Raw genomic sequence first — 11,947 nt, forward strand, 5'->3', positions numbered from 1 at the left:
CAGGAATTGTTGCAAGAATATTATTTTACAAGTCAATATGATTCTTTGTAGTTTTATCCATTGCTGTTAAATTCAAAGGAATGATTTTAACAACATAGATCATGCAATGATATATATTTGGAAGAAAAAAAATCACGTGGAAGTAACAGAAATTAAATATAATTTTTTTTTTTTACTTTTTTATAGTGTGCAGCTTAGCAGTAAAAAATCAAAGAACGTATGTAACATAAGCAGAAAAATTTATTGAAATAAGGAAAGTAAAATTTTCTGCATTACTTCGGTCAAATATCAATAAATTAAAGGTCATAACAACTTTTTATTTTCTAAAAAAATTAAATTTAAAAAATTTTTTAATGGAAAATTATTCTTAAGAAAACTAACATTAAGTTATATTATCTGTGATTTTAATTTATATGTGTTAAAATATATTTAGAATAATAAAACTTGTATCCCTTAATAGTCAGATTTACTATTCATAAGAGTAATATTTTAAAAATATTATATTTATAATAAATAGCAATATATTTATGAATGTTGTGGATTATGAATGAAATTGAGATTGTGGTTGGGCACAAAAATTTGCTATCGCTTTTTTTGAAACATATGATTTGTTGGATTATGTTTTATAAATTCGTTTATAACGTTATTTATAAATTCAAAAATATACAATTCCAAAGAATTAAATTAACGTAATGGCTTCCATTTTAGTTGCCAAATATTTTTAGAACTTTTTATTCAAGTAGCGAGGTAATTTTTATTCCAAAAGTAAATTCTGCATACAAAATGCATCGAAAGATTACTGATGAAGTAAAATGGATATTTTGTTGCAGAGTGTTATTGAATTGTATTTTCCGTGACCTTTAATTATAAATTTTATCCATTACTTCGATTACTTTACTTGTTAAGTTCGTAGAATTGTCGTGTACTTTATTTAAGTTCATTTATGTTTTATTTTTAATTCTACCTTACTTTTATTCTTATTTTTTAAGCTTCTTTAAGCTCTTATTTTAAGTTTTTTTCGCAGTCGAAGTTTAGACTTTAATTGAATTGCAGAAAATATAGTGACAAATCTTCTCTACATTTTGCATTTCTCTAACTTCTGCAATACACTTTTAGTACTATACGCCCATTTTTTTAGATCACCTTTTACAGTACTTTTGACCATGAATAGAAAAGAAAACGTGCCCTTTAGATGAAACTGTATGATAACTCGTATGATATCTAGACACTAGTATGATAACTAGTATGATATATGGACACTAGTATGTTAACTAGTATGATATCTGGACACTAGTATGATAACTAGTATGATATCTGGACACTAGTATGATAACTAGTATGATATCTGGACACTAGTATGATAACTAGTATGATATCTGGACACTAGTATGATAACTAGTATGATATCTGGACACTAGTATGATAACTAGTATGATATCTGGACACTAGTATGATAACTAGTATGATATCTGGACACTAGTATGATAACTAGTATGATATCTGGACACTAGTATGATAACTAGTATGATATCTGGACACTAGTATGATAACTAGTATGATATCTGGACACTAGTATGATAACTAGTATGATATCTGGACACTAGTATGATAACTAGTATGATATCTGGACACTAGTATGATAACTAGTATGATATCTGGACACTAGTATGATAACTAGTATGATATCTGGACACTAGTATGATAACTAGTATGATATCTGGACACTAGTATGATAACTAGTATGATATCTGGACACTAGTATGATAACTAGTATGATATCTGGACACTAGTATGATAACTAGTATGATATCTGGACACTAGTATGATAACTAGTATGATATCTGGACACTAGTATGATAACTAGTATGATATCTGGACACTAGTATGATAACTAGTATGATATCTGGACACTAGTATGATAACTAGTATGATATCTGGACACTAGTATGATAACTAGTATGATATCTGGACACTAGTATGATAACTAGTATGATATCTGGACACTAGTATGATAACTAGTATGATATCTGGACACTAGTATGATAACTAGTATGATATCTGGACACTAGTATGATAACTAGTATGATATCTGGACACTAGTATGATAACTAGTATGATATCTGGACACTAGTATGATAACTAGTATGATATCTGGACACTAGTATGATAACTAGTATGATATCTGGACACTAGTATGATAACTAGTATGATATCTGGACACTAGTATGATAACTAGTATGATATCTGGACACTAGTATGATAACTAGTATGATATCTGGACACTAGTATGATAACTAGTATGATATCTGGACACTAGTATGATAACTAGTATGATATCTGGACACTAGTATGATAACTAGTATGATATCTGGACACTAGTATGATAACTAGTATGATATCTGGACACTAGTATGATAACTAGTATGATATCTGGACACTAGTATGATAACTAGTATGATATCTGGACACTAGTATGATAACTAGTATGATATCTGGACACTAGTATGATAACTAGTATGATATCTGGACACTAGTATGATAACTAGTATGATATCTGGACACTAGTATGATAACTAGTATGATATCTGGACACTAGTATGATAACTAGTATGATATCTGGACACTAGTATGATAACTAGTATGATATCTGGACACTAGTATGATAACTAGTATGATATCTGGACACTAGTATGATAACTAGTATGATATCTGGACACTAGTATGATAACNCTATTCAAACAGAAATACTATAGCACAGTGAGTGATTTACGATGACAGCTTATACGCCTCTCAATTTGTGAGCAGTAGGAGGTTGAGGGGGAAGGAAATATTCTAGTTCAGAAAAAGACGGGATCGCCGGTTCCAGAGCAAGAACGTGAACCCGTGCATACACGGGCAAGCCGCTTTCAGCATAGAAACCATGCCCGTAATATAACGGGCTTGACGCCAGGAGGGTTAATGAACGGATTAAATCAAGTCCAAAGCAGTATCTGGAAGGCAAATCAGCCACAGAAGATCCAACCAAAATTAAATGTCTGGAGTAAATCCAGCTGACCCCCTACGACCCATTAGAATAACCTCTGACTGGACATCCCTACGGAAAGGAAGTAGGGATCCCAGTAATTGTTCATTTGCAAAATTAAATTTCGCCAACAGACGTAAAGTGTTTTGCAACGCCTATTTATGTTCACTGCTCTTTCGAAATCAATATGATTTTAAACAATGTGAAGTCTCTTAAAGCTATACCAGGGGATGTCCTATGATACTAGTGGTACATAGGTGGTACCATCAGACTTTATTACAGTTGCCTCAAATTTGGTATAACTTTTTCAAACTTTATTTAGCTTAATATTTTTTAAGTAATAAAGTATGTTAAGGCATCAAAAACGAAAGAAATGTGTGTGCAGTGTAAACCCTCCGCATACATTGACGTTCCTGTGATGTTCTTCTCCTTCAAGCTTCAATGATTATTTTTGAATTCTTCACTGAGCGAGTAATATGCTACACATTTTAGCGATATAGTAAACTGAAATATGCTTTGATCAGAAGTTTTTAAAATAGCATGCAGCTTCTTAATTTTCCCATCACAATTTAAGTTTTTTGAATTTCGCGAGAAGCCTACTACAGATTTTAAAATATCTCATATTCGAGATTGTACAAAACTGAGAGAATGTCTAAAAAAACTAACTATTCTTTTGATTTTCTTATAGATGCCTAAATATCACATCTATTCAAATATGACAGTTGGAGAGCTTGAGAAATATGGTCAAATAGAAACTGAGAGTTTCATACCTTATTTTTGGCAAGTATACTTTCTGAAACTTTGTAATCAAAGTAGCTTTTTTTAAAGTTGACTGCGAATCAAACGGGTGCGGGTTCGAAACCCCTTCAGGGCATGGATGTTTTCTTCTGTGTGTCGAGTGTGACTTGTGAATGTAGCCCACCCTAAGAAGGGGTATCTGTGGCAGTGTGGCGTGGGTAATGTTCCTCGCTTTCATGACTTTGGTCACAAGGTTCTCACCAGGCAACGCGATATGAGCAACACTATAGGCACCTTAAACGGTGAAGAACGAAAGGTTCAGTGAATTTCATTGAAAAGAAAGCTTTTCTTAAAGTGCGGTGAACAGAAAAATGTTATTACAGGCAATATCTTTAGTGATTTGTTTCGGACAGTAAAAAAATATTTCTGAAAAAAATTAATGAATATTTAGTACTTACTTATAAATTTTCTTTATAGAACTTCTACCTTCAAGAAAAACGTGTAATAAAATAAGAGTTACATTCATCACAAACATAAGGATAATTGCTTTAAAACTGCTTGCAAAAAGAACTATCTTTCCACATTAGAATTAAGTAGATTGATTATGACAGATCCAAGCTTAAATATTCTGAAATAATATGCATTTAGTTCTATTTAATATTGCACTGTACGTTAAATTAAATCTAAGCGTGATGCATTAATTTTACAAGTAAAGGGAATATCGGATGAAGGACTTTATCTTATAAATAACAGTTGAGGGCACTCGGTTCACCGCATACATTTCTACAACAGCAAAAGAAATAGAAAATCAACTCCCACATTCTCACTCCGCCAGATTAAGAGTCGTTGTCTTATATCCCCTAGACCAGGATGGGCGAGCTACGGCCAGCGAGCCAACTATGGCCCGCCGGAAGATTTTATCCGGCCCGCAAATAGAATTTCAACTTGCCGATCCATGGCGAATAGGAACAATATGCATCCATTTTCTTGTCTATTTTGTTTAAAGTTATTTTTGTTCTTTTTTAATGAAGTACTGATGACTTTTTTACTCTTAAACAGGGAGAGCACTTTCTACGCCTTGAACAGGGAGAGGCCACCAGGAATGAGACGATTTCCTGTTACATCCTTAAACGACTCAAACAATCCGTGTACTTTAGGACTACCAAATATTCATAATCAAACCACTAGTACAACACTAGATTCGTGTTTAGGACCCCTAGATCAATCTCTTCAGAATATTGTTTCAATCTTAATATTATTTATATTTTTAAATATACTTTTTAATACCAAATATTTGGAAAATATTATAATTTTGTAATCTGCCCTTCTTATTTAGGTTAGATAATGAAACTGAATCTGACTACTTTGAGCAAACATGGGAGTATCATACTGAGTTTGATTTAGTGCCTTGCTTGAAGCTGTATAATAGAGAAAATAGCAATGAAAGAGCAAAAATGGGTACATTTTTCAAACGTAAGTTAATTTCATTTCATAAGATCTAAATTAAATACTTATTATAATAGGCAAAAACTATAAGCAAAACATTTACAAATCAAAATAAAACATATAATTATCAGAAGAATTTATTCACTTTATAAACAGTTTCGACAACAAGTAAATCAAACTCAACGGGAATGGTAAAAAAGTTTAAAATTATTTAAATTTAAAATATGCATTGAAAAAATTAAAAATATTAAAACACTCAATTGCGTTTAGTTAAAATACTTAATAAGAGATAGACTTACGTTAAAGTTATTTACACTATAAATCTACAAATTAATGGGTGTAAATTAATGTATAAATGTGGAAAAATGTAAAAACATTTTCAAAAAGTGTTGTATATATATATATATATAGTGGTGCTTAAGGAAGGAACTATTTGCTCTTTATTTCTTTTGCCAGGGGTATTGAATGTTGCCTTTCGTCAGCTTTTCATTCTGAATGTTGAAGAAGAGGAGTTGTTTGATCCAAGAAAGATTCCACGAGCAGTTCTCGATATACATTCGCCATTTTCAGTTTCTGACATTGAATTAAAGGCAATAAATTTAGAGCCGGGAAAATCATATAAAATACACATAGATCTAGTGAGTTCCTCTATTTCCTAACATTTCTTTTCTGAAATTTATTTAAATGTAGTAAATTTAAAGCCAAGAAGATTATGCAAAATATGTATAGTTGTAGTAAACCACCTTAATTTTCGAAAAAATTATATATGATAATGATAAAGGCATTAGATTTACAACCGAGAAAATCATACAAAAACATATAGCTCTAGTAAGTAACCTTATTTTCTAATATTCTGTTCTGATATTTAATTAAAGATGAGGAAGTTAAAGTCAAGAAGATTACTAAAAATGTAACAGAGCTGGAAATAAAACACAAAAACGTACTTTCTCTGTTGGAACATATCTTCTATTTTTTTTTTGTTCTTTTTTTTAAAGTTCTGGATTTTTGGCCCCCAAAATATCTGTGGTAGCCACAGTCTGGGATATATGGTCCCCTTACTTTGGACGGAAGAGCAATCAAAAGAATGTACCTCTTAATGTTAATTTTTTTCTTTGCGCGGTAACTCGAGAATTTTTTAAAAGAATTGAAAAAATTTTAAACCCAATTATAATTTTCGTTTAAAAAAAGATAATTACATGTAAAAAACAAATTTCAGTAGTTATTTTCTATCATTCTATTTAATATGGAGTCGAACACTTTTTAATTGTAATGTATAAATTTGTTTACATAACTTTGAAGAATGTAATTTTACATGGCAAAATACAGAATTTGGGCGAAATATGTCGATTAGCTCATGAGCAATAAAATTTTAAAAAAATCGTACATTTAAAATTTGATTTCACAGGAACCATTCAACCAATTTTGATCAAATTTTATGTTTGACCACGTAAAATTATATATTTTAAAATGTTGTTAAAATTCTATGCATCTCATTCGATAAACGTTTTAACCATAATAAAATACAATAATTAAAAAAAATTAGATTTTATCACTAAATTCGCTCTCTTGTCTAAAGTAAGGAGATCATATATCCCAGACTCCTATATTTTAGGGTCAAAAATTCAAATCTTTTGAAAAAAAGGTATACTTATGGACAGAAAGTACGTTTTTGTATCGTATTGAGTAAGTGTCATTTTAAAACGTTATTCAGGAAAAATAACATGAAATAGTCACATTTATGACTACGTTTAATGAAACATGCATTTTTGCTTTCACTTTCAATCAACCAACTAATCCACATTAGTTTTGAGTATGCTTTTTGTGAAAGTTTAATTAAATTTGAATTTTTGGTGCGTATAAGGATAAGGTTATTTATGCATAATTTATTAAAAATGGATAAATGGGTTACATAATTTGGATGTATATTTGGAAATAGTCATGATGAAAAATAATTAAATGATTGAAACGTCGTGATAAATATAATCAAGGCCGAAATATATAAAAGGGTAATTAAATTAAATTAAAGGGGAATGTGATCGTTAAGGAAAGTGGTTGTACAATGCAATTGTGGGATAACAATAACCCAATAGGTACAAAGGGTCACAAAGTGTGAGGTTTGAACAAATTGGATAAATTGGTATCACCAAATTTAGAATAAGGGGTGAAAACTAAGAAAATTAAAGATTAATGATAAATACGATAAAGTCATGCTATATCCAAACAATACATATGATTTAATACAGTAAGCTGATGTTTCCAATAAGAAAAACTAATAAATTCACATATATGCATGCCCATAACAATAAAAAGGTACTCACCACATACAGAAGGAGAAAAGGGGATAAATAGTAGCTATAAAGGTAAAGCTAAAAATCACACAAAACTTTCTGTTCAACTAAACATTTATTTTTGTAAAACTACTTATTTTGATTATTGCGTAACAAATAAGCAACATGATTCCAACACATTATATGGCACAGGAAAAATATATCTTTTAGAAGGAAATGGGTGACAAGAGAATTTAAAGAAACCAAAGGCGTCATGCAAAAAGTTAAATATAAAAGAACGAGTAATTTAACCGTTAAAATAAATATGAGAAGAAAGCTTAAATTTGAGAGGGCTTTTAATTTTAAAGAAAAATTAAAGGTATAAAATTTTGATTTTAAATTTACAGAATTTGATTATAGATATGGATTTAATTTAAGATAAAGGTTAAGAAAAAATGTAAAAAGAAATCCCTCGATACGGACCAAAGTCCGCATCTCGGAGAAGAAGAAAAAGTTAACCTGCCCGAAGGCTCCAGAAAAAAGAATCTTTTCCAAAAGCTTAAAAAATTCCTTAACTGGGGTAGACCAGAAAAACTACGACCAATTAAAATTTAAAGAGGCGGAGAGTTTGAAATTTAAAGGAAAGAGATTGGTTAGTTAGCCCCCTTAAAATTAAAGGAAGAAAAAGAAAGGCGTGAATAGAGGGGTTGGCTGACTTTCCCCACAGGAAGTGCGATGACCGCAACGACCATGAGAAAGGTCAACAAGAAAGTTAAAAAAAATTGCTAAAATAAAAAAAGGGGAATAACGTTTAAAGAAAAATTAAAGGCTTAAGTAAAATTAGAAATTAATTTGTCACTTTACATTAAGTGTAAATGTGACACTTATCTATTTTATAACCGTCGTTAAACTGCCGACCAAATTTTTGGATTTACGAATACTAATGCTCAACTCCGTAGCCTTGTAATTTTGAACCCAATCCAGAAGACGAGAGAACTCCAGTACCAAGTAGTGTACGAAATTTGCCTTTGTGGAGGACCTTTCCATGGAAGTAACACGCATTAGCGTTACATGGAGAGGAAACCCACGAAAAACTCTCTCGATTTGTATGACGGCAAGGGGACTCCAACCCATGATCCGTCTACCACTGAGGATATTTCACGTCAGCACTGTAGTCGGTGCAAGCCGGATGCGGAATTCGTATCGACCAGCCATTATTGGGATTCAAACCCGGTTCACCTCTTTAGAAGGTATACGCTCTATCTCCTGATCCCTAACGGTTCTTGTGAGTAAGTTTATTTTATGTTTTTATTAGTATTTGCTTTTTTATATTTCAGGTTTACGATTTTTACAAGGCTACGGAATTGAACATTTATAGTAATGTTAAATTTTTTTCAACACTGTTAAATATTTTTTTTAAATTACTTTTACATTTTAACTTCGCTCAATAGCATCATTCTTTGGGAAAAAATTTTCTAGTGGTAGCTAAGCTCACGTTTCAGTGTATGATATGTGTAAATTTTAATGATACGAAATGATGTCTCGCTTTGAAAAATAATCAATTCTACTTAAAAAAAATTTAAACTTGGAATACAATATGCGTAAAAAGAGTTGAATTTTTTTTATGTTATAATTTAATCAAATTTTTTGGATTAAATAAAATTAAAGTGGTTGTCAATAATTGTCTGATCTCAACGTATAATTTTTTTTTCTAGTGATTCTCAATATTTCTTATTATTCATTATATTGAGGTGAACAGAATATGTTTGATCGTGCGAACAATACTTTGGAGGAAATTCAGACAACAATGGACTAATTTTTAGTCTATAAAAATTCCTTCAAAATTATTTGTTAAAAAATGTGTCACTTTGAAAAACTTTTTCTTGTTCGGAAAACAAATGTCAATATGTGTATTTATGGCTTTGAATTCCTTTAGTAAATAAGTGAGACTTTAAGTTTAATTGTATAAATTATTAACATTTCAATATATATTGATTTCTATTATCTTGTAACACATATGCTAGTTTATTCAAGAATTGTGTAAAATCAAATGAATGTTTTTCTTATATAAAGTTTATTTTCCAAACATGTTTCTTTTTATAAAAGAAAAAAAATTTGGGAGAAATTTTGGTCCAAAAAAAAAACTTTGTTATTGGGAATATTAGGCTCTGAGAATTTTCTACATTCCTGCTTATATGTACATGAATATTTCCAGTATCAGTGTACTAATGTTAATTTTATTAATGATTAATTAGTTCATTGATTAGTGAACTAATTATAATTTATAAAAATTATAAATCTTTAAAGGAGTTAATAATTTTTTCAGTCTATCAATTCAAGGATGTAAGTAAATTTACTATTTATATTTAGTGCAGTTATTAAAATAAACTTCCTAACTACATGTTATTATGTTGTAGTAGCTTTAGTATCGCTACTTTCTAGACTATGCAGCTCAGCATCAATAGAAAGAATATTTTCGGTCTAATTCATACAAAACAGAAAACGAATTTGGCGTACCAAAGACTTCCGAACTTTTTTTTATTTTTTTGTATGAGTATGTTTTATGGAAAGGAGGATTAAAATGGGAGTAAATGAAAGAGATTTTAGATACAATGAATAAGATGGTTGTTAAGTATTTTTTTTATTTATCTGATTGTTTATGTATTTTGATAACAAATATTTAAACAAATGAAAAGATCGGCTAAATTTCAATTAAAGGATTTCTTTTTAATTATTTAATATTTTCTGCACAAAAATTGTTTTTTTGACAGTAATTTTCAAAAGGAAAATTTAATATCAAAATAATTCATAAAATTTAATAAATTGATAATTTATAATTTTATATGTATGTTTATTTATAAATATTTCTTATTTATAATAGCTAATAATTATCCTTTTAGTTTTTCGAAGCACTGTATATCAAAAAAGGTCAATTTTATCATTATTGATATATGCCCTACGGTTGGTCCTTAACAAATAATCATTCACGAAAAGTTATCGAATATTATTTTTTTTTCAAAGTATTCCATGTACACTTTTTGGACTCACCTCCTTAATTTCAAGTTTTTCAATCGCGCAGCTTTTTCGCAAGAAACCAAAATGTCACGGTAAGTAGCACACACAGCAGAACAGTAGCGTCGGTGGCCTTTGCGAATCTTTTATTTAAAGAGATATGAAGTTTTTTTTTTTTTTTTCATCGTAAAAATATTCAGTTTTTAAGAGTGGCCTCTATTTAAAACAAAAATTTCCTTATTTTTCCTAATACTTTGAAACATGAGAAATACAGTCCCATGTTAAATTATTAGACACGCTATAAGATTCTATGCAAAATCTTAATTATCAGGACATACCATACAGCTTTATTATTTTTAAGCGATTGAAGCCAATTTGCACTTGTTTATGTTCGTGTATCAATTGCATAAATTAGACGATATATAATAGAAATTCGACGAAGGGATAAATTTGACGATATATTATATAAATATAGAATATTTATTATATCAGGTATTATATTAGTACAATAGGGGACTATATCAATTACTCTAAAAAATAATAAATAAAACAATAACTCTTAAACCTAGTGTCTGTCCCAGACCAAATTAATAGACGCACTGTAGTGTTTTAATAATTACATGTTTCATACGAGTTTATATGTAATACTTTTATATTTAAACATACATGTGATGGGGTTTTATTCGGGAGACTTTTTATATACTTCCGATTTGCATTTATTTAAAACGTATTGCATTACAATGTTTACCCCAATTGATACATGAACATTAACAAGTGTAAACCAACTTCAACCTCGTAAAAACAATAATGCTGTATAGTATCACCTGAAAATTAAGATTTTACATAGAAACAAGAAAATTAAAATTCTTCCGTGCTTTCAGGTTGAATATCATCTTCTTCCTGCTCCGTACAAGACTGATTGTATAGACTACGAAGATCTGTGGGAGAAGAACAACAGAACAGGACCGCGATCACAAAGGGTAATTCCAAAATTAATTTCATTTCATGAATTTTTCATGCTCTACGGTGACTATGGAAATTTCTTTCTTAAAAGGGTCCCATACTGTGAAATTCAAAGATGAGCTTTCGTTTTAAAACAATAACAAATTTTTTTATTTCCTTACATTAAGCATGCATCTGCCTTCATTGGATTCTTTAAACAATCTATGTTCTGTTTACATAATAAAACGCTATGTAGTCTCTCTGAATTACATTTTTATTATAAAATGACATGTAGTGGCTAATAATTTATCAGATTCTACACATACCAAGTAAGAATATCAACGAAAAAATTCTTAATTTCGAAAATTAAAAGAATTGAATTACATTTTTGTTTTACAAAAATTTCCATAGATCTTTTACTATTACAAACTATGTGACAAAATTGTTCGTAAAAAGAAGACCCTTGCAATAAAATTTCTCCTGTATATATATATATATATATATATATATATATATATCC

General features: G+C 29.7%; 1 protein-coding gene across 1 annotated transcript in view; it reads left to right on the forward strand.

Moving 5' to 3' along the window:
• Positions 1 to 4,819: 4,819 nt before the first annotated feature.
• Positions 4,820 to 11,947, forward strand: part of LOC107447276 (uncharacterized) — a 21,052-nt gene continuing 13,924 nt past the window's right edge. The window contains exons 1-3 of the mRNA XM_071185348.1: positions 4,820 to 5,233; positions 5,663 to 5,844; positions 11,367 to 11,465. Coding sequence (XP_071041449.1) covers positions 5,215 to 5,233; positions 5,663 to 5,844; positions 11,367 to 11,465 — 300 coding nt within the window. The 5' untranslated portion in view covers positions 4,820 to 5,214. The remainder of the gene's footprint in view (positions 5,234 to 5,662; positions 5,845 to 11,366; positions 11,466 to 11,947) is intronic.

The sequence above is a fragment of the Parasteatoda tepidariorum genome, chromosome 9 (genome assembly GCF_043381705.1).
Source record: "Parasteatoda tepidariorum isolate YZ-2023 chromosome 9, CAS_Ptep_4.0, whole genome shotgun sequence".
Classification (NCBI taxonomy): Eukaryota; Metazoa; Arthropoda; class Arachnida; order Araneae; family Theridiidae; genus Parasteatoda; species Parasteatoda tepidariorum.